At 42.2% G+C, this 23983-nt stretch overlaps 2 protein-coding genes across 3 annotated transcripts in view; one reads left to right on the top strand and one right to left on the bottom strand.

The window, feature by feature from the left end:
• Positions 1-111: 111 nt before the first annotated feature.
• THOC7 (THO complex subunit 7) lies at positions 112-21019 on the bottom strand (the record flags this gene model as incomplete). Its single annotated transcript, XM_082639443.1, is given in 9 exon segments — positions 112-734; positions 1439-1508; positions 1596-1662; positions 2423-2480; positions 5712-5798; positions 6094-6221; positions 6979-7096; positions 20906-20984; positions 20990-21019. Coding segments are annotated over 9 exon segments (705 nt in total). The 3' UTR covers positions 112-666.
• Positions 21020-21155: 136 nt separating this feature from the next.
• The window catches only part of ATXN7 (ataxin 7), a 132824-nt gene continuing 129996 nt past the window's right edge, over positions 21156-23983 (top strand). The window contains exon 1 of one of the 2 annotated variants that reach the window (XM_082639429.1): positions 21156-21292. The gene's annotated coding sequence lies outside the window, so the exon portion shown is untranslated. Of the gene's footprint in view, positions 21293-22020; positions 22106-23983 lie in introns of those variants that run through there. The other variant, XM_082639430.1, reaches the window with a different exon arrangement.

Raw genomic sequence — 23983 nt, 5'->3', positions numbered from 1 at the left:
TGCAAGACTCTTGAAAATGACTCCTACAGAACAAAATGATAGAGAGAAAACATTTCAACAAAACATTTAAAAACCACATTGCTCAAGTATTAAGGACAGAGATCTAGAAAGTTTTGCATATCGATTTACTTTCTCTGATATCAGTGATTCTTAATATCATGGAACCTCTCCCACAATAAGCATACACCACAAACATTTTGTACATAATTTCATAAGTTCACAGCCCTCCTGAGAGCCTATTCATGGACTTCATTTTCAAAAGTGGTAACGATTTCCAGAAATTGACTAATTTTCTCAGGTACATCCTAGAAATGCCACCTTCTCACTATCTTCCACTTATTTTGTGAGCAAATCAATGTTACCAGTTAAAAACTACCTAGAATACCAATGAGCACTAACATACCTGGCTTGAAAACATTTCATTAGTCATTTTTGGGTGTTGCTTCCTATCTTTTAAGTATAAAAAAGGCACTTCAATAAAAACAAATATATAATGAAGTCATCTCCCTTTGTGTGAAGAAATATGAATGAACTGTGAATTAAAATTTAAAAGCAACGTAGTTCACTGCCAAAACTTTAAATGTCTCAAGAGCACAACAAATTCTGAACACACTAAGATCATGTTGCTACTTCAATATTCTTGGGAATGGTGAGTGATTAGTTGGTCTATGGTTTAGGATCAGTTTCCATGCTTGTTTCTTGAGCTTCTTCTACCTCTGAGAGCTTTTCATCATCTGCAGTTGAGAAAGAAACATAAAACTTTAATCAAATTTGCTTAAATTATATGTTTAATGAATACATGAAAACACTTTTATCCTTTATTAGCGAATATATTTAAAGCAAAAATGGCAAAATGGCTGCCTATGACTGTAATTGACCCACACAACTGGGTTTGGTTTTAAAAGTCCTGTTTTGGTTGTTGTTATTAGTTGAATCAAAATGCAAAATTTATGTGATAGACTTCACTTAAAAAAAAAAATCTAGGTCTTAGGCTTCTTTGCAAACAATCAGAAGATCAGAAAACACAAAAATTGGCTTTAGTCAATACAAAGAGCAAGTCCCCTGGTCCCCAAAGCACCTAGTTCATTGAGAATGCAAATGTATTTATGCATTGATTATTTCACTTGTTGCCTGCCTGGGTCCTGAATTGTTACTTTATAGCAATGTACTACAGTAAACCAAGAACAGTTCCAAATCTATCATGCTTAAATTTCTCTTAATTTACAAACCACTAGACAGGTATTCAAATCATACCTATTCAGGCTTTTCCGCATATAATCAGAAAGGTGAACAACATGAGTACCTTCTAATGTCATCCAGCTATACTCCTGTTCTGAAACTGAAGGTGCACTCTCTTTAAAATGTATATTTTAGAAGACATGCCTCTGATCATTTAAAAATCTTCACAGACATTCATTTTGCGACTCTTGTTACTTACTTTCCAGTGTTTGCTGAAGTTCATGGATGGTACTGAGAAGAACGTGAAACTGTTTCCTTCTCAATTCTAGCTGTGTTAATAAGAAAAAAAAATTAATACACATTGATCCATAAACCTATACAGAACACAAAGGCTAACATATATCACATGCAAATACCTTATCTTCAACACTTTCTTTAATATGTGAAAGATGCTCTAATTCTTTTCCCAGAGCCTCTAGTTCCCTGAAAAAAATAAAATAGTGTTATATTTTGCTAATTGGGGGAACAGAATTCATAATTAATATCTAACTTTTTAGTTACTAAATAGTATTTATTTTAAAAATAAAAGATAAGGAGTTATAATACTCCATTATGATGAGACTCTTAAAACTAAGGGTGATTTCTTAACTTCTAAATATGCACTAATTTTCATTAAAATTAAATTTTAGGTAACTTTTAAAGTATAGAAAAACTTGATAATAGGATATCAAACCCCAAGAGTTGGTAACTTTTAACATTTTGTCATACTTATTTCAAGTCTGTTTTTTTTTTTTTTTTGGTAAATTGCAGATTAACTTGAAATACCCTTTGACCTTTACCCCTGGCCCTCTGAACTGGGCCTTTTTCTCCTCCTCTACTCCCCATTCAGGCAGTCACTATATCATTCTAATCCTTTTTTACACATATATTTGTATCTCTAAATAATATACAGTATAAGTATATAATATTTGGGGAGCCCTAACTTTTATAAATGGTTATTATTCTGTATGTATTTCCGAAACTTAGGAATAATTTAAAATTCATTGTATATGTCTTCTGTTTTCCTTTCACTAATTGTTTTTGAGATCTGTGTTTAAAAAGTGTTTATCTAGTTAATTCTTTTTATTGAAGATCGGGCTCCTCCTTTTGATGATGTACTCCCACAAAAATGGAATGCATAGACTAGTATGTAAACATTTACGTATAAAGATTAGTTCCTTTAAGAGTAAAACTCTGAACTTACTTTAATGTCTCATGCCTGTCTGGATGACGCTGGATCACTTTTGCCAATGCATCATATTCTGAAAGATATAAAAATGTTTACTAAAATAAGGTTTTTTGAAACTTGTTATCAAACCAAAATGTCTAACATCACAGGTCTCTCCTATTCACTTTCTTAGTACATAAAGAAGTGGAAACACTGAAGGATAGACAGAGTATCGTCAGTTTCTCTTGATCGAATTATAATTTCAAGGATACATGACTTCAACAGTATTCCAAACAAGGATTTTACCTCCACTCTGTTTTTCCATTTACCTATGCCTGGGCAGAATACAAGAGGCTAGCATAAACGTAAGTGAACTTAAGTCATTATTGATCATCAAGTGAACTGATTCTGAAGAGGATCTTATTCCCTATTTGCCCAGCAAATAGAAGATCAGCAAGGTGTATATATCTATATATCTATATATCTATATATCTATCTCCTACCATTAATTTCAGATCTTAGACAACAGAAAATTATACTTCTCACTCATTTCAAAGGTAAAGATCTCATAAACTTAGAAATGATTTATAGTTCAGGAACTTTGTTTCTGCTCCACTGAGAACTCCAAGATAAGTCATGTAACTCCTGTTAAGTTTTCCTATGAAATGATATGTGGCACATTTATTTAAAAGTTTCTTTAATCAATAAAAATACTGTAAATTGACATTAATTCTTAAGTAAGTTGGTATATCCTGCTCTAAATTGGCCACTGCAACCTGACCACATGCATTTTAGACTGAATTCACAAACCACCTTTTAAAAATAAGGAATTAGGGGTTTTCCACGGTGGCGCAGTGGTTGAGAGTCTGCCTGCCGATGCAGGGGACATGGGTTCGTGCCCCGGTCCAGGAAGATCCCACATGCCGCGGAGCGGCTGGGCCCTTGAGCCATGGCCGCTGAGCCTGCGCATCCAGAGCCTGTGCTCTGGAACGGGAGAGGCCACAACAGTGAGGGGCCCGCATACCGCAGAAAAAAAATTAAAAAAAATAAAAATAAGGAATTAGGAATTAAATATCTTAATTAGCTCATTAAAAAGTAAAATTCAAGAGTCATGTACCACAGGGCTTCCCTGGTGGCGCAGTGGTTGAGAATCTGCCTGCCAATGCAGGGGACATGGGTTCGAGCCCTGGTCTGGGAAGATCCCACGTTCCGCGGAGCAACTGGGCCCGTGAGCCACAGCTGCTGAGCCTGCGTGTCTGGAAGCCTGTGCTCTGCAGCAAGAGAGGCCGCGATAGTGAGAGGCCCGTGCACCGCGATGAAAAGTGGCCCCCGCTTGCCACAACTAGAGAAAGCCCTCGTACAGAAACGAAGACCCAACATAGCCAAAAAATAAATTAATTTTTTTAAAAAAAGGTTCATGTACCACAATATTCATTGCAGCTCTATTTACAATAGCCAGGATATGGAAGCAACCTAAGTGTCCATCGACAGATGAATGGATAAAGAAGATGTGGCACATATATACAATGGAATATTACTCAGCCATAAAAAGAAATAAAACTGAGTTATTTGTAGTGAGGTGGATGGCCCTAGAGTCTGTCACACAGAGTGAAGTAAGTCAGAAAGAGAAAAACAAATACCGTATGCTAACACATATATATGGAATCTAAAAAAAAAAAAAGGTTCTGAAAAACCTAGGGTCAGGACAGGAATAAAGAGGCAGACGTAGAGAATGGATTCAAGGACACAGGGAGGGGGAAGGGTAAGCTGGGACGAAGTGAGAGACTGGCATGGACATATATACACTACCAAATGTAAAATAGATAGCTAGTGGGAAGCAGCCACATAGCACAGGGAGATGAGCTCGGTGCTTTGTGACCACCTAGAGGGGTGGCATGGAGGGCGGGAGGCAGATGCAAGATGGTGGAGATATGGGGATATATGTATATGTATAGCTGATTCGCTTTGTTATAAAGCAGAAACTAACACACCATTGTAAAGCAATTATACTCCAATAAAGATGTTAAAAAAAAACAAACTTAAAAAATGCGAAAAAAAAAGTAAAAGTCATTGTTTTGGCAATCAGTGTATTAATTCGCTATAAGTGTGATTTTTTTTTTTTTTTTCTCTGTACGCGGGCCTCTCACTGTTGTGGCCTCTCCCGTTGCGGAGCACAGGCTCCGGACGCGCAGGCTCAGCGGCCATGGCTCACGGGCCCAGCTGCTCCGTGGCATGTGGGATCTTCCCGGACCGGGGCACGAACCCGTGTCCCCTGCATCAGCAGGCGGACTCTCAACCACTGCGCCACCAGGGAAGCCCATAAGTGTGATTTTTAATAAAAAATTTTTTGGATTACAGTGTAAAAAAAAGAAAAAAACCCACAAAAAACCCCTAAGTCATAAAACCCCCACAACTCCAAAATAACCATTAACATTCTCTATATACTTCTAGTTTTGCATTTATATGTCACAATTGTGACTACACATTATATTTTTTTATCTTTCTTTCAATTTACATTATAGGAGGAACAATGCCCCTGCCATTAAAATTATTTTGAAATAGTTATTATGGACTAAAATAGACGCTAAATAAAAACAAGAGATCAGAACAAAACTAAGCTTTATCTTTCCTCTTATTAGAAATTTAGGCAGCTTGTAAATGTTTGCTTGCATTGTGCTTAATAAAAATTCACTGGGCTTATGGACTTCCCTGGTGGCACAGTGGTTAAGAATCCGCCTGCCAATGCAGGAGACACGGGTTCCAGCCCTGGTCCGGGAAGATCCCACATGCCGTGGTGCACCACAACCCCCGTGCGCCTAGAGCCCGTGCTCCGCAACAAGAGAAGCCACCACAAGGAGAAGCCCAGGCGCAACAGCTAAGACCCGACGCAGCCATAAATAAATTTATATATATAAAAAAATTCACTGGGCTTAAATTCTTTTCTGTTTTTTGAAAGTAGTTCCATTAAACAAACAAAAAAACCCCAAACAAAACCCTAAATAAATTACCTTTGCTCATTAACCATAACACTATTTAGGCAAAGGGATCTGAGTACAGTAAAAAAAAAAACAAAAAAAAAACAAATAAAAGAAATACTTGTTTAACCAATACAGTCCAACAACAACAAATTTTTTTTTCAGCATGACCTTCCTTCTCTGCTATTTTAAAGAATAATATAGTTTTAAAGAATTAAGTTTGACTCATAATTCTTTTTTATAATTCAGGTTGATTCTAGCTGAAGGTTTCCCCTCACAATGTTAAAAACTGCATGAAAATACTAGTCAGTAATAAAGTATTTGCACACTAAATCCCACAAAACCCTTACCTTGGCGATTTTTTCGTATTCGTTTTGCTTGAAGAATTTGCTTTTTGCACTCAGCAATTTTTTCATGTGCTCCAGCAATGCTACATTCTAATAAAAGGTTATTTTTTTTAAGATAGTTATAACAACATGTATAATCTCCCCGCATTTTCAATTTAAAAATATGTTTTTAAATTAAGTTTCATTGCTAATAAAATAGATGCTGGCATTTAAAAAATAGCTGTAACCCAAAGTATTACATTATCATTTTAGAATACATTCTTTCACTTAATGTTGTTATTGTTATTATTTTACCACTAACCAAAGAAAAATGTTAGCAGATATTATTTCCCTTAGACCATAAAAATTACAATTACAGATAGAAACAACAATTAAGTTTCCTTACCTATTTCTTTGTAAATTTTTTCATAATTTTCCATTTCTCTGAGATTCATATCATATACCAGCAAAGTTTTGCCCATTGAAAATTCACATTGGGACAGTGTGCTCAGCATACGTTGGTACTGGCTGTATCTAACAAAAAAAAGAGAGAAAAAGAAAAAAGATTTTTGTGGATTTCCAGTTGAAGTATTATAATGCAGGCACAGATTTGCCAAGTAAATTATACCAGGTTCTGAGAGAATAATTTTCTTTATTTAAAAAAAATTTAGAATATGTCCCTTATGTTTTCTTTTTCCAAATGTGGTTTACTTGAATTTATAAACTGTATCAGTTACAAATGCAAAGATGGGACTGTAGATCTTAGCAATATAAGCTTAATTCAAACAACTATTTGTTGAATTTTGTTTAAAATCCTTTTTAAAATGTTTTGATTAAGATGGTTTTTATCTTCACAATTCTGTTCTCATAATTTTTTCACTCTATACAATTATTTATCTATGTGAAAAGCTAGTTCAAATGCTGAAAAAAATTTTAAGTTAAAAAATTATCAAAAATATAAAACCTTGCAGCAACTTTTATTAGTATGTTAAAAAGAGAAAATTTCATTTAGATATTTTGTCTTACTAAACACTTATCTGCTTTTAAAAGTGACCAAAGTAATGAGTCTGAATTTCACCTTCATTTCTTACCACTATGCCTTCTGCACATTTTAATGAACATAAAGCAGGCCTCTGAAGAGAAGGCCAGAAAAGTCTACTCTGGATTAACTGAGTTGACTCCATTGGACATTTAAGGTGAGTGAAAATTTGAAATATTAACAGGACTGTATATATGGTCTAAAAAATTCACACCAGGACAGTAGTATAGAAACAACAGCAAAATGAAATACCCCTCTTCCTGGGATCCAGAGTTGCACCATTTAATGAAACTTTTCACTAGCAGATTAATTCTCCGATCATCTCCAGCGCCATCTCCATCAATTAGGAGACGCTTCCGTATGACTTCGTCTGGAGGAAAGAACAATGTGAATTAAAATGACTGTCTGGCTCTTGTTAACTTTCGGGGGAAATAACCAATACCATTACTCATTCATTAATCCAAAAGAAAATTTATATATATATATATATATATATATATATATATATATATATGGAAAGTTATTAAGTGTTTGTGTCAGGCACTGTTTTAGGGGCTAGGGTTATAGCAGAAAAAAGCCTTGCCCTCACAGAACTGGCATTCTACTGCCGGATTGTTGAGTAGAGATAATTTTCAGGTACTACCAGGGAAATAAGCCAATAATTCTCGGAGAACTTTTTTTTGAAAAACCTGTTCAGACAGAAGGAAGTCTAAAGCATTCATGTCTCTGACTAGGTGTGAGGTACTGGTAAAAGGAAAAGAAAGAAAAGAAGATTTAAAAGATGTAGTGGCAGAATAGGAAAAGAGAATGAGATGGGTCAGAGAAAAAGGAATAGGTTTACCACGGGCCTCTCACTGTTGTGGCCTCTCCCGTTGTGGAGCACAGGCTCCGGACGCGCAGGCTCAGCGGCCATGGCTCACGGGCCCAGCCGCTCCGCGGCATGTGGGATCTTCCCGGACCGGGGCAGGAACCCGTGTCCCCTGCATCGGCAGGCGGACTCTCAAACACTGTGCCACCAGGGAAGCCCTGTTTTTTTTTTTTTTTTTAAGTGTAGTTTTTAAAATAAATTTATTTTATTTATTCATTTTTGGCTGCGTTGGGTCTTCGTTGCTGCACAAGGGCTTTCTCTAGCTGTGGCGAGCGGGGGCTACTCTTGGTTGCGGCGCGCGGGCTTCTCATTGCGGTGGCTTCTCTTGTTGCGGAGCACAGGCTCTAGGCGTGTGGGCTTCAGTACTTATGGCACACGGGCTATAGCGCGCAGGTTCAGTAGTTGTGGCGCACGGGCTTAGTTGCTCCGTGGCATGTGGGATCTTCGCGGACCAGGGCTCTGAACCTATGTCCCCTGCATTGGCAGGCAGATTCTTAACCAGTGCACCACCAGGGAAGTCCCCCAAAAAGTATAATTTAGTTATTATATCTGTAATGTTTCTTTCCCCATGAGGACTTTTTTTTTAAATAAGTCTGTCTCACTTTTGTTCCAAGGAAAAGAAAAAAGAGAAAAAGGAATAGAAAAGCAGTGCAGATGATAATGATGAGTAACAGGTGGGGCCCCAAAGGGTCTGCCTGGCAGCCCTGACCTAGTGTTCTTCCTGGACAAGATAATGCTGGATCATAACAAGAGAAACGCAAATTGAAACCACAATAAGGTATCACTTTCATCTATCGTATTGGCAAAGATCAAAGACCTGATAATCAGTGATAGCAAAGGTGTTGAGAAATCGCACTTAATCAGTGATGGCAAAGGTGTTGAGAAATTGCACTTACGCACACTGATGGAATGCAAACTGGTACACTCTTTGCAGGGCAGCTGACCAATAAGACAATATTCAAAACGCACATACCTTTCTGACCCCATTATTCCAGTTCTAGGAATTCATCCTATAGATACATGTGCACCCATGCACAAAGATAAATGTAAAGGGACGTTCTTAACAGTGCTGCTTGTGGTAGAAAGATTGCAAACCTAAACATTCACCAGTAAGAGACTGGATAAATTAGGAAACATTCATTAAATGTAATAATATGCAGCCAAAAGAACAGTGTGGATGTATATACGGATATCAAAAAAATCTCCTTAGATATGTTAAATAAAATGAAAACAAAACAGGTGCAGAGAAACACACAGTTTGCTGCCATTTGTGTAGAAAAGGGGGAGGCCATGTGTGTATATGTGCGCCCATCACATATATGTGTTTGTGTATTCAGAGAATATCTTTGGAAGAATCCACAAGAAACTGGTAACAGTGGCTGCTTCTGGTGAGAGGGATTACAGATACAGGATGAGAAGGGATTTAATTTTTATATGACTTTGTAGGATTTGTTTTTTACCATGTGCGTGCATCTAAAAAAAATAATTTTTAAAGTGTGAATAATTCCTGGAGAGCCTGCAGGATGAATACAGCAAAATCTTTAAACAATAGTTCCTGTGTGTAGGCAGAAGTATTTCTGAGCGCAGGTGCAACAGAGATAAACTTTGGAAGGCAGATGGCTCCAGTTTTAAAATCTATTCTGTGACATCAGATAAACATTTTTAGAATTAGGTATTTTTCTCAGAGTCATGGCTTTGACAGATGGCTCAAGCTACAGATTCATCAAGTGTTTCAATTTTACACTTTAAAATATAAACTAATGCTTTCCTTATTTAACCACCAACAATGTTATTTGAGGAGACTAAGGACAAAACACAGTCCTTGAAGAGATTAAAATGCAGAAAATGAAATTGATTTTCTAAAATCACGAATGTTTTAACTTTGTTAAAAGTAAACATTCAGTGGGTGAGCAATCCAGTGGTCAATTGAGGCTGTTTAGTTTCTTTTTGATCTTCTTATCTCTAATCTTCCAAGCCCCCAAGGAACCCCATTTTCCTCTCAGATACCCAGGCAGCCTACTTTATTGAGGACCAGGGATTTCAAATGTAAGTGAATTCAGGGAATAGGGAGTAAGGAAATTGAGGAGTAAGTACATAAAGGGGGAAGCTAGTACCAGAGCTGGCTTTTCAAGAGATTTTTAAAGTTTGGTGACTAACTAAAAATGTTTCAAATACATTTTGTGATCTTTTCAGCTGCATACTTAAGATCTGCGCACTTTTTATATATGTATGTAATATCCTAATTACAGAAATTTTTGAAAAATGTTTAAAGCCTTGTACAGGCCAAATAAACTTGGGAAAAAGGTTAGTCAGGGCCCATTCTATGTCTTCTTCATTCTGTTTGCTCTCCAGCCTCTCACACTGTGTCTTTACATTTCTGATACTCAGTAAAGATTTTTAAATTGGATTTGTGGTGCCTGCCTGGGACCATCTGCCCTCCAGAGTTTGTCTCAATAAAACACTAACAAGGACTAGCAGCAATCATCTTATTTTCAGGTCCATAGCAGAGATTTCCCCAATTGTACAAAAGACATGAATAATTTGATCAATGAGCAGATGTGTCCATAGGTACCGGACTAAGTTCTGAGGACATGAAGTAAAGACCTGAGCTCCTTCACTCTAGTTGGAGAAGTAACACCCATATGAATACACACACACACACAGAGGAGGCTGTGATTGTTAAATGAATGACACACACAGCAGGAGATTAAGAGGAGAGCTTCCCTTAGCTTGGGGGGAACAGGGAAAGAGGATTTTGAGCTGCTCTTTTTTTTTTTTTTTCTTTTTGCGGTATGCGGGCCTCTCACTGTTGTGGCCTCTCCCGTTGCGGAGCACAGGCTCCGGACGCGCAGGCCCAGCGGCCATGGCTCACGGGCCCAGCCGCTCCGCGGCATATGGGATCCTCCCAGACCGGGGCACGAACCCGTATCCCCTGCATCGGCAGGCGGACTCTCAACCACTGCGCCACCAGGGAGGCCCTGAGCTGCTCTTTTGATACTTGAAAATCATCAGTCAAAAAAGCCAAAAGGCATTTTAATAGTATCTATCAAAATTTCAAATAATATGTACTCTTTGACACAAAAATCCTAGATATACTTGCCTATATGCAATATGACATGTTCATCAACAGGGGGTTAGATAAATTTCGACATAAGAATATGATGGAATACTAAGAAGCGATAAAAAAACAAAGAATGAGGAAACATCTGTGTACTGGGAGAGAGAGACCACTTAATACAACTTGTTAAAAGAGTAAGGTGAAGAATCATATTTACGGCATGTTTCTTTTCATATAGAAATGGGGGGAAATAAGTATATATATTCATGTGTTTATATTCACATAGATATCCTGGAATGCTATACAAGAAGCTAATAAAAGGGGTTATCAAGGAATTGGGGCAGTATCAGGTGGGGAGCTGGAGGACAGGCTGGAAGATGGGGAAATATTTTTTATATTATTTGTTTTTTGAACCATATAGGTACTCAAAATCTGTTAGCTGTTGTTTGAAAAAGCAAGCTATAATTGTGGTGTTTGTATATGCCCAAATGCATCAAATTGTACACAGTATGTGTAGTTCTTTATATATCAATTATACCTCAATAGAAGTGTTAGAAACGAAGAAAGCAAGCTAAAGTTGTTTCCCTACTCCCCATCCCCACCCCCAGCAGGCAGGGAGAAAGCTGTGAGCTAAGGCAGAGGTGTGGAATGCAAGGCTGGATCTGGCTGTGAGTACTCTAGGACAACAGGGGGGCTGGATGTGTGTGAAGACAGATATCATCGAGACCCAAGTTCATAAAGGCAGTTAGAGGTCAGATTATGGGAGTCCACACTAGTAAATGCCATCCTGGTAGACTTGGACCTCTCTGGAAGGCAACAAGTTGGAGTTGCTGAAGATTCATGGCTGGACTTTCTAGGAGGATCAAGTTGAGGGCAGAGTGTACAAAATGGAACGCAGCTGTGAAGCATCTAGGAGGCTACCAAAGCATACGCAGTACGAGCTAAAATGCCATGAATTAAAGCAGAGATTAGAATCGCAGGTCCCGGTAGGCAAATTACGAAAGGCAGGGGCCAGGGCCAACACTGGCCGGCACGAGGAGGAGTGCAGTCTGATGAGTTCTGTTGAAACGGGGGATTCGCTGTCCAGGCATTCACGGGTCTTTCTCCTACTTCAGTCCTATCCCTCTTGTCTACAGAGCATGTCTTCACAGCCAGACCCTGGGCCAGAAGTCAAAACCTGGGTCCAACGTTCTGGTTAGTCCACAGTGTTTACTTTGTGTTTGTGACCAACTTTTAACTTCACCTGTAAAACTGGGAATAAAACTATCCACTTCATAGGACTGCTGTGAAACTTTATGGAAATAAAAGTGTACAGAGAAGCATGATGCCTGTTCATTGTAGGAAAGAAAAAAAGGGGAAAAAAAGTTATTCTTATCTTCATGTTAAATTTAATTCACAACTTAATGTTAAAAAGTGAGTACATGTTGGAGATATATCTATAGATACATCTATATACCCATGTAGATATATATTATGCATACAAAGTTTTGTCCAGTTATGATTTCTCACAAATTTGCTTGTCTCAAACTTTGTACTGTAAGGTCATGATATTTCTAGCTTCAACTGCATAGGCAGTTGCTGCCTAGGAAATTCTCTGGGGATGAGGATGACTGAAATAACATACATAGAGTACAGAGCACAGCTCCAACAGCAACAAAATAAAACCAAAGGGTAAGTTGCCAGTTTGAAAACAGCCTCTGTTCTTTTTAAATTTAAAGATGGCCAGCTGCTGATGGTTCCCAGCGTGTGTGATACCAGCATTGTTATTTTTAATGGTACCTCCTCAATTAGCTCTAGATTGAACACACCTAAACATGTTCTGTTTACTATATACATTGACTCCATAAATTATCATGCTGAAACTCTCTGTAAGCAATCTGGATGCTAATATTAATCCTGGCGGGCCTTGGTCCACCTGTAAAAATGGTGAAGATGGCTTAGAAACGATTTCAGTGATGTTATCAACATCATTCCTCAGTTGTCCCAATTACTTTCTTAACTGACCACGAGGATCAAAACCGTCTGGGAAAAGCCTTGAAACCAAAATACCTAACATCTGCTCTGAGAGTGGTGGTTTTCCACCTAATTTTAGGCTCGTAGGAAGATTTCCTACTGGATTCAGTTATATGTGTGCCATAATTATATCTACAAAATGTCTGCCATTCAGAAGTCACTTTCAAATCAGTTATGACACATGCATGGCGATAAGCAAATATTTACTCAAAAAACTGGGATGTATTTTAGACCCTTGCCTGTCTTATACGCCACTTTCTACCTAGAAGAAATACATCAAGAAGTCCTTTTAAAGGGTTAGATTTTAATGCCCAATTTTCCATAAACAGGCTGGAAGAAATGACTGCTTTACAGTCACTAAACCAACTCTCCATGTCCGAGCCTCTGGTTGGATGACACAGCCATCTAAGGAATTTTCTCATTTTAGTGTGGAAAGGACAATCTCTCTTAAACCCAGACTAACACTGCTTTCAAAACCCCTAATTGTTATTCCCTCAAAGTGGCTATTAAAACCTTGATTACAAAACAAGTTTTCATACCTTCTTGGAGCAAATACTGAAAAAAGGAAAGAGAAGAACAATTTGGAAGATAATGGTGAGCCAAGTTCCAAAACACTTAAGGGACATGTCAAGGCTTGACAACCAGTGATAAGAACCTGTTATGTAACTTCCTCCTAGGGCTAAGCTACCATCAAGCGTGCCCGCCGATCTGCTAGACCGCACAGCTCCCGATCTCACCTGCTTTCAAGAAATAGCAATTCTGTGATCTAACAGTGAGGATCAGCATTTCCTCTCTGAAGGCAGTTTAGCAAGAAATTCTGCAGGCACACAAACACCCCACTGGCTTTTTCTTGGTGTTCCTAAACATTCTGGATCCAAACTGAAAACCACAGGAAGGGATAACTGGAGATAAGATTACACAGGAAAAAACAGCTACTAGGAAACCAATGAGGCGATATGTATTTTAATTAAGAATACATATACCCTTGACCTGTCTTCTAGAAATGATTCCCACAAGTGTACGAAGACAACTATGCATATATCTCCAGTCATACTATTTGTAAGAGTAAAAAACAGAAAAAAAAAAAAAATGTTGGGCTTCCCTGGTGGCGCAGTGGTTGGGAGTCCGCCTGCCGATGCAGGGGACACGGGTTCGTGCCCCGATCCGGGAAGATCCCACATGCCGCAGAGCGGCTGGGCCCGTGAGCCATGGCCGCTGAGCCTGCGCGTCCGGAGCCTGTGCTCCGCAACGGGAGAGGCCACAAAAGTGAGAGGCCCGCATACCGCCAAAAAAAAAAAAAAATGTTTACAAGGAGATTAATTAAAAAACAACAACAACAGAATATCACAAAAGAATAAGGCAGAAAAAGCTCCAAAAGAACTCAAAAATGTGTCATTAATTATGGAAGTATAGTTCAAAAGAGCATGTAAACGTTTGTGTAAACTTTATACGTGCATACCAGCACACCAACTAACATACACATAACGCTTATAATATGCTAAGTTATCCTCACAAGAGCCCTATAAAGTGGATGTTACCCTTATTTACCAATGAAGGAGCTGAAAGTTACTTGTCCAAATTAAATGCCACAAGAAGGAGGAGAGCTGGGACTCGAACTCAGGAGTTTGACGCCCGCGAAGGTGTTTTTTGCCTTTTATGGCATTTAAAAACCATTCTGGAAGGGCACACAAAAAACCCCTTACACTGACTACCTCTGGGGAGTGGGATTAGCAGTGGAAGGTGAAGAGGGGAAGGTTTTCACTTGTCGCTTGGTACATTTCTTCTTGAATTTCCTAACGTGTATTATTTGTCTTCCTCACAGTATCAACCGTCGTTATCTGGATAGAGAGCTTATTGGTCATCTTGAGGTATTTTTCTTCACTTTTTCTGTATTAAAAATTCTCATCAGTGTTCTTCAATAAATCTATGATGTGTTAACAAGAAAAAAGAAAACTGGCTTGACCTATTAACTGGAGGAGAGACGAAGGCCATGTAAAAACAACGTGTGTGTAGATTCTTCTTAAGAGTCATCACTAGATCACCATCGCTTATGGGTTATTAAGCTGAATTACATATATCCCATTGTGTTGGATTCCTCCTGGTAAAATAACACCTAGCCCCTCCTTTTAAGAAGCTTAAAGTCATTAAAACAACTTTTAAGGCCAACAATATTAAGACACAAAGAAGTCAGGTGGAAAGAATAAACAGATGGTTTGACTCTTCCATGTAAATATGGATCTCTCGGGAGACACTTAGGCCCAGTCTAAATAAATTGCTGATACCAAAGTAAATTACATAAACCAAAATTAAATTAAACATTAAAAAAAGAAAAGCAAAAAAATGAATGTTGAGGGCCTTTGTTTTTCTCTAGATTTATTTAAATGTTTAGAGTATGGCCCTAATAAAGTCAAGGTTGAAACTCCAATCTTGCTTTGAGATACCTTTTATCTTGGCTAAAGAAGTATTATTTTATATTTGAACTGCTTCAGAAACCCCTGTGCTGGGACCACAGATGAGGGCAAAAAGTGGGCAAATCCATTGGCACTAGTGAAAAAAAAAGCCAAGCAAACTCCTTGGCCACAAATATCTAACTTTGGATCAGCAGTTGAGATTGGAATAGCGGCAGCAGCAGACACGTAGCGTTTGTACACTCTTTTTTTTTTGTGCTACGCGGGCCTCTCACTGTTGTGGCCTCTCCCATTGCGGAGCACAGGCTCCGGACGCGCAGGCTCAGCGGCCATGGCTCACGGGCCCAGCCGCTCCGCGGCATGTGGGATCCTCCCGGACCGGGGCATGAACCCATGTCCCCTGCATCGGCAGGCAGACCCCCAACCACTGCGCCACCAGGGAAGCCCTGTACACTCTTTTATTTGATGACCATACCTCTTGCTTGTTTCCTTTCACTCTGAAAAGTGTCCTCGTTTGGACAATCAATTAAATGGTCACTCAACTTCGAAGTGCTTTACATATATTAATCACGCTTTATCCTTGAAAACACCCTATAAAGTATGTATTATTATCTTCCTTTTACAGATGAGTAGTGTCACCTCTGCAGTCAGAGGAATATATACACAATTACATTATTAGAAAAGTCATAGTGCCATTCCATTACTGTCATATTGTTCATGGCCATGTTAAAAACCACTATTTCAAGTTTTAACAAGCATATTATCCATGCATGACACTTTCTAATTTAATAAACAACAACAACAACAAAAAACACTGTCAAAACCAACATGCTCTATGAAATGGAGTGTACAGTCACATCCCGCTCCCCAACCCCCTTCTCATCTCCCATCTGTGGCTCTGGCATATCAAGATATATACCTAATGTTCTCTGTACTGAAAAAAGTGCTTCTGAAATGCTTTCTATCGGAGTACTAACACTGTTTAACACCCTTTAAATTAACACATACAAAACACAAACTGTGAACATAGTTTAAATTAACAGTAACAACATCTAAACTGTTTTCCAGTTAGCCAGAATGCTGGGGTGGCAACAGAGAAGAGAGAATGGCTTTGCCAATAACTAGCTATATGACAGTAAGCCACTAACTTCCCAGGACTTCCACTTGTCCATTTAAAGGCAACGGTATTGGTGATAATATTTATAGTTCAGTATAGGTAACAATATAGCGTCTCTCTCCTTCCCTTTGAAGAGGGCAGTTCCTCCAATTAACCAATGTGTCCTTGTACAGGAAATAAAGTTTCTCCTCCAAGGGCTCCCAGTCCAATTGGATATGCAAACCCAGATGTAAGGACTACATGAAGGCACAGCACCTTGCGAGGCACTCAAACTTGGAAGAGGACATCAGCCCTCCTCTAGTCTCCAGAGACAGGTATTGGAACTTCTTCAAGACCTTTTCAGGAGGAAGATAGAAATATGGAGGCCACCCACTCCTCAGTCCTCTCGACTGTCATGTCATCATCCTAATCCAAGCCCACCTTGGAGTACTTCTCGTTGGCCTCCCTGTTTCCATTCTTGCCTTCCTAGAATCCATTCTCTATACAGCAACCCAGAATGACCCAAAAGATGTATCGTATCACTAACTCTTCTGCTTGAAACCCTCCGATCACTTCCGAGTGCCCACAGAAGAAAACCTGATCTCCTTTCCATAGCCTGCAAGGCTCTCTGACCTCCTTTTGTATCCCACCCGTCCTGGTCCACCTGGATCCAGCCCCAGTGGCCTTCCCTATCTTCCTTAAAGGGCGCAGAGCTTGTCTGCACCTCAGGCCTTTGCACTAGTTGTTGCCTCTATCTGGAATACTTTCCTTGGCTGTTCATGTGGCAGAGGACCCCTTCAGGTCTTATCGTAAACATCACTTATCAGAGGTCACACCTGAGCACCTGATTTTAACCTAACTCTCCACAGCCCTCCCCCATTACTCTCTCTTATTCCATCTAGTTCATTCTCAGAACCAAATTATGCTCTTTCTCAGAAATTATCTTACTTACTTGATTGCATGCTGTTGCTTCCCTCCCCCAAGTGAGAGTCGGGCCTTCCTCTATACAGTCTACTGTTATAACCAGCACTGTGCTTGGGAGGCATGTAATAGATACTTACATTATGTATCACTCACTCCTGCTTGATTCTTACCAAAAGCTCAGCTGAGGAAAATCAAGTTTACCAAGATTACCTAAAGAAGTTGTGGCTTGTCCTTTCCTCTATGGTCTAGATAATTCTTAAAACAAAAAAAGCCAAAAAACCTTGCTCTGAAGTAAGGCAGACCAGCAGAGTTCTTCACCTAAACCACATGGTCTATCTGCTTTGGAATGCCTTTCTAAGTTGTGATTTAGCCTTCTTTGACCTAGTAAGGCATGTGCTAAAAAACAGTTTTATGATCCTCAGTGCTAAAAACAGGTTAAGGATATGACACTGGCTTTTCTTTATGAGGACCCTAAAGAGAAGCTTATTTTTTAGTGTTTAAATTAAAAAAAAACATTAAAAAAAATTTAAAAAACAAAACAAAACAAACCCACTGCTTGTCCTGGGTATCTATCTAGTGTTGCCTTCCTGCTCTCATGAACACTAGATCACAGGATGGCCTAGGTCCTGCCTCTTGGTACGGACAGCTAGGGAAACAAGTCACTTGCACCTTTAATTAACACACAGATTTGACCCCGATTACAAGGATCACCCCACTTCTAACTTCTTGTTTCTACTAGTCGTGATCTTTTTGCCTTGTTTCCTCATCCATTTATTTTAACGTTTTCTCATTATAATGAGCTGCTTTAAATATTTTCTGGAATATGCCATATAAGTAAATTAAGTATTAAGGGCTAGAGCAGAAATATACATAAGATAATATGGTTAATAGGTGAAAGATCAACTGGTTAAGAGCAGAGAATATTTGATGCGAGTCCTGAAGAATAAATGGGCAGTCACCAGGCAGAAAAGGCAGGGAGTGGCAACCTGCACAGATAAAAGAGAGGGAGAAGGCACAGTCCTCATCAAAGGAAAGTGGAGGAGAGGCAAGTAAACCAACTCTTACATTTAATAGTATTTACTGAACATTACTATGTATCAGATGCAGTGCAAAGCATTTCACAACTTTTACTGCATCTAATTCTCAAAACCAGCCTATGAGGTAGACTGTATTATTATCCCCATTTACAAGGAATGAAAGTGAGGCTCAAAGAGGTTAATTAACCTGCACAAGGTCAGACTGCTTTTTTTTTTGCGGTACGCGGGCCTCTCACTGCTGTGGCCTCTCCCGTTGCGGAGCACAGGCTCCGGACGCGCAGGCTCAGCGGCCATGGCTCACGGGCCCAGCCGCTCCGCGGCATGTGGGATCTTCCTGGACCGGGGCACGAACCCATGTCCCCTGCATCGGCAGGCGGACTCTCAACCACTGCGCCACCAGGGAAGCCCGGTCAGACTGCTTTTAAGTGGCAGAGTGCGGATTCTGATGGCCTCTTTGGATGTAGGGAGCATTTGACTGCAATCAGTACGTTTACTAGAACTCATCTTCCCTCTCCATTTCCCTTGACAAAACCTCTCTCCCCTGCCGTTGCCTACTTCAATGAATAGAGAAGTTTCCAATCAGAAACCAGGGGTAGTCCTCGGCCCTTCCCCTCATATCCATTCGATCTCCTGACATTTGACCTCATAAATTTCTCTCCCGCCTGTCTACTTCTCTGCAGTCCCTCTTGGTCCCAGCCTCCATCATCTCTCACTAGGACCATGGCAGCTGTAGCTGAGAGACAGGATGCACAAGGGGGAAGAGGAAGAACTCTGAGCCAGACTGCTTGATGTGGAGCTCAGGCTCTGTAACTTGCTACCTGTGCAACCTGGGGCAAGTTACTTCACCTCGTTGTGTCCCAGTGTCATCTGTAAAGTGGGGATAATAATTAGAACATGCTTGACATACTAACATACTATATAGATGGTAGAAAGGAGAGAGGCCACTTACTTAACTCCTCACTTTCCCTTCCCCTCGTCACTTTTCACATAGTAGAGTGTGGTGGTTGTTTTTGATGCAAATCTGATGACATCCCACCAATGCTAAGAAAACTTTTAATGGTTTCCCATTGCCCTCAAAAATTTCTGGCTCATAACTTTCTAACTTCTAGCCAATACTTACCATCTTTGAGTTCTTCCAATGCTTTGTGGCCTTTGCACAAGTAGCTCTCCACCTGGCATACCAAGCCAACTACACCTAGTTATCCTTCAAAAAACGGGATTAAGAGGAACTGTTTCAGGGAGGCTTTCTGATCTCTGAGAATGGATAAGCAATCTTTGTTACATGCTTCTACAGTTCCGAACCTTGAACTTCCTCTGTAGTAACGTTTGCCACCGTGAAAACTAATTATCTCATGTGTTTTTCCCACCAGACTGTGACCTCAGAGGAGGAAAAGGTCTTGCCTGTTGGTTCTGGGCTGTTAAGCCCAAGGCCTAGCCCAGGTGGGATAAATATCTACTGAATAAATGAAACTGGAATGCAGCGAAGTTTTAACTGGACCTTGGAAGAGACTTCACTTCATTACTCCTCATCATGATCACAAATTTGGGCCTATTACTCTTCCCCCCAGTGGCCTGGTCCTTCAAGGCAGAAACTCTGTCTACCTCCCACTCTTCAGAAATGGCCTCTCTATAGGCATCTAAGGTTAGTGGCCACTCTTTCTTCAAATAGACCCTGCACCCCTAGGTCGCCCCTTCCCAAATGTCAAAGGACTTCCTTACTCCTTAACTGGATACCTTCTTAGATTCTCCCTCCAGTTGCCCATCATGCTTGTCCACCTTCCCCAAGGTGTCACTCTATTTCTGCTCTCAATCTGTAGACCAGCCCCTGGGCCCCTCCTTACATGGAGGGACCTCCTAATCTGTCCTCACAACTTTCCAGAAACCCAGCCCCTGCCCCTCCCCCAACTCCATTCCAGCAGACAAACCACCCTCCCCAAGACATACACACAAACGAATCTTCTAGTGTCCTGATCTACCGTAGGTGGCCCCATCCCTATACTGGCTCCTCTTAATACCCCAGGCACAGTCCCTGGCTGTCCTCCGGCCACCCCGTCCACATCTACTCTTTTTAGATACTGTCCCCAGCTCCCTCTCGCTACCCCCAAGCCAGGGCTAGTTCTCAGGCCTCAGTGCGATCCACCCCATGGTCTGGGGGACCTTCCCAGTCTGTCCAGAGGACTCCTCCAGGTATCACTCTCTGTGCGCTGACACCCCTGGTACTATTGTCCCGGGACTCCCTTCTTTCCGACTTGGCCCGAAACCCTCGGCCCATCCCCGGAGTTCCCACTCCCTTTCAGCTCTCCAAAGGTCCTCCGGACCCCCGGCTGCAAGGCCTCCACCCCTTCCTCCCCTTCGCCGCCCCTCGGGCCCCATCACCCCCACCCAGTGCTCCCTCACCACATCCTCCGACACCCTGGACCCCTTCCGGGTACCATCCGCCCGCGCATAGCTGCCGGCCTCCCCGGGCCCCCACGTGTGCTCCCGGCCCCTCGACGATCCTCCCAGCGCACCCTCCCCAAGCCCCGCGCGGCCTCGGGAGAGCGGGCCGCGGAGTTCGCGGGGCTCCGAGGGGGACGGGGAGGGCTCCGGGGAGAGGCCCAAGGGCTCGGGGGAAGCGGCCGGGAAAGCCCGGGTCTCCGAGGGGCCCGATCGGGGAGGCCAAGGGGCTCCTGGAAGCGGCGGGGGAGGCCGGGGGTCTCGGGGCAGGCGGCGGCGGGGGCCGGGAGGCCGCGCGGCCCCGGGGAGCGGGCCGGAGCGGCAGGGAGCGGGCCTCACCGTCAGTCACGGCTCCCATGGCGTGCGCGGCGGCGGCGGCGGCGGCGCAAGCTGAGGCGGCGGTTGGCGGCGGCGGAGGTCAAACTCCCACAATGCAGCCGGGTAAACAGCCATGGAGGAGGAGGCGGCGGCGCCCGCGGCCGCCCGCTCCGCCGCCTGAGCCGCGCCGCGCCGCCGCCGCCGCCGCCGCCGCCGCCGCGGGACCTGCGCTCCGCGCGCTCCCCGAACTCCCCGGGGGCGGCCGCGGCCGGCGCGTGTGGGGCGAAGCCAGGCGGGCGGTGGCGGCGGCCCCGGTGCAGCCCCGGCCTCTGCCGCCCCCCCTGCCCCCCGCTGCCCCCGTCCGGCCCACGCCCAGAGGCCGCCCCGGAGGCCTCCGCCAAACGCCAGGTGAGCTCGCCCGGGCGCCGCCGGGGCGGCGGGGGCTACGCGGGGCCCAAGCCCCCCGCGCCTCCCGGGGGACGGCGACCGCGGCCCCGCCGCCCCTTTCCCGCTACCGCTGCTGGGGGTGGGCTCGCTCTCCTGGGGAGGGCGGGACGGGCGGAGGGGACGCCCTGCCCGCCTGAGCCCGGGAGTCGGGGGAGCCCGTTCACAGAGGGGGCGCGGCGTGAGGGTCCCCGCGAAGTTGGCGCCCACGCGCGCCGGGGCGGGTCTCGCGCGCGGACACTTGCGCGGGGCGCGGCCGGCGAGCGAAAAAGGCCCCGGGTTCCAGGTGGTGCGGTTCCGGCCCCGGCGGCCGCCCCCTTCCCCTTGGGGCTCGGGCGGGTGCTGGGAAAGGGGGCGCGAGACCTTTAGCGACCTGCGGGCGGAGTTCGCGCAGCGACTGGGAGCCGGCTGCCGGGCGTCCTCCCTGGGCGCCGGAATCCCCGTCGGTGACCGGGATGGGGTGCTCTTATTTATTTTTCTGTGATTTTCAAAAACTGCCCCCATCTTAAGGGGAAGTCGAAAGTGAAGGGAGAGGGAGGTGCTTGATGAGAAACGATGCCTAGTGTGTAGAGTTACACACTTCTGGAGCACACTGCCGGCGATACTGGTATCTTTTCCCAAAAGTCACTTTGATTCAACTTCGATGGGTTTCTCGCAAATGGCAACATTTCGATGGTGAGGGGCGAGAGGAAATGAGCAACAGCAGTCCGGCTGATTTGATCTCCAGTGGGATCGATTCAGTGAGCCGCAAGAAGCGGGTCTGAGTTTTCATCCCAGGTTTGATGTTCTATTGAGTTACTTTCCAATATTTCTGCCCCCCAGGTACCTCGCTTCTTCATATTAGGGATGAAGCATTTATCGAGTATGGATTTGGTTGTTTCAGTTTCCTTAAGCAAATTGGGTTCATTCTCCCGGTTTTCTCTTAGTTGTAGAGGAAGAGCTGTATATGCAAATGTATGACAGTGAAGGGTGTATCACCTCTAGCGAGAAATCAGTATGCATGGAATTTTATTCGTATATATGAAGTCTAAACTTCAGTAATGCTCTTCAACAGTTCTCTAAAGAGTTAGCACCTTTGACTTTTAGCACAAAGGCAAAAAAAAATTACCTTGAGTGAATATTTTGAGGTATAACTTACCCTCCCCCACCGTGAGAAATCTCTCCTGGTTTTGAAAAAATATTGGCCTAAATGCTGGCTGTGCATGGGTTTGGGATCCTGTTCATTTTCTTGGTTTAGAGGCAGAGAAGACACTCTAACCAAAAGATGAATTACTTTAAATCTTAAGTACTACATATTGTAAGTTGAGTTGTCAGTTGACTGTCTATCCCAAGTGGCATTTTGGAGGGGATCATTGTTGTTTAAAAGGTAATAGTCAAAAAAAAAAGTAATAGTCAAGTGGTGAAAGGGTGTTCTTTTTAAGTTACTTGTTACTTGGCTGTATCATCATAATACTGATTTGGAAACAGTATCTAGTGACTTAAAATAATCTTTAATGTTGTTGATGGGAAAGTATCACTGCTCCCTGTAACTTAAATTTTCACGAGGCAGGCTATCCATCATTCGTAGATGGAGTCCTGGCGAAACACTTATAAATTCATTTTGTATTTTGTTGGGCAGTGCCAGGGATTTTCTGAAGTAATAAGACCAAGAGAGATTGGAAAAACTTTAAAGTTTGAGGTATACCTGAAAATAAACATTTCTGAACATTCTTGACTCAAGTGGTGGGAAACAGCAAAATTTGAGCCTTTCTGAACTTGAAAAAATCTGCTTTGTCAGCCGCATAACTGGCAATTGCATTGACACAGATCTTTTGTGTTGAACATTTAAGCACTCTTTTAATTGACTTTTCTCCATCTCATATATAGTGAGAGAACATCTTTTAATAAATCTTACAAGTGGTTTTCTTTTATACAGTTTATTATATATTCACATGTTCATGAATGTTAAAGTAGAAGAGACTCAAGCTCTATGCCATACTAACATTTCTTCCTTTCCTAGGGAAATCTCTGTGAGCAGAAAGAAGTAGCAGATTTTAAACTATAAGAAAACTGATTTGGACTTTGAACATGTATGACTTTAGGTTTGGTGATTTACTCAAGTCATTAGATTTGTTTTTTGAGAGTATGAGAGTCTAGTTAAGGAAGTTTCTTTGAGTATTTATTTAATATTATCCTCTGAAACTATAAAAGATGATGAGAGCTAGCTCTGTGGTCTTTACCCTGGTCCTGTAAAACAGGCATTTCGTAATATGCTTTTAGAGCTAGGATTATTTTGGCTGTCTGTGGACCTCAAGGAGTCATGAGTGGGCTTCAAGAGATTACTGCACCCCCTATAGTTGTGACCTAATCTTTTTTGTGTATGTGTATTTTTCTGGGGAGGGGTCTATAGTTATATAGGAGAGGTCCTGGGCCCTCCTAATGAGAGATATATGTTTTTATTAAATAAAATGGGAGTTAGAAGAATTCTTAAGAGAAAAAAAATAAGAAAAAGTAGATCTTTGTGCTCAGCACTTGCCTTTTAAAGTTGTCTTAACCTAGTCATGTGGTCTTAAGGGTGCAAAAGCACTGCTATTTTGTTCCCACAGCAAACTTGTCTGTCAGTTGATAAGCCATGCATACACATAAAGGGCTTGACATGCTAGCCCTAGGTGCATT

The sequence above is a fragment of the Mesoplodon mirus genome (assembly GCF_964341445.2).
Source record: "Mesoplodon mirus genome assembly, chromosome: 12".
Taxonomy (NCBI): Eukaryota; Metazoa; Chordata; class Mammalia; order Artiodactyla; family Ziphiidae; genus Mesoplodon; species Mesoplodon mirus.
Note: the sequence above shows the minus strand (reverse complement) of the source record. Positions and strands in the feature narration are given on the sequence as shown.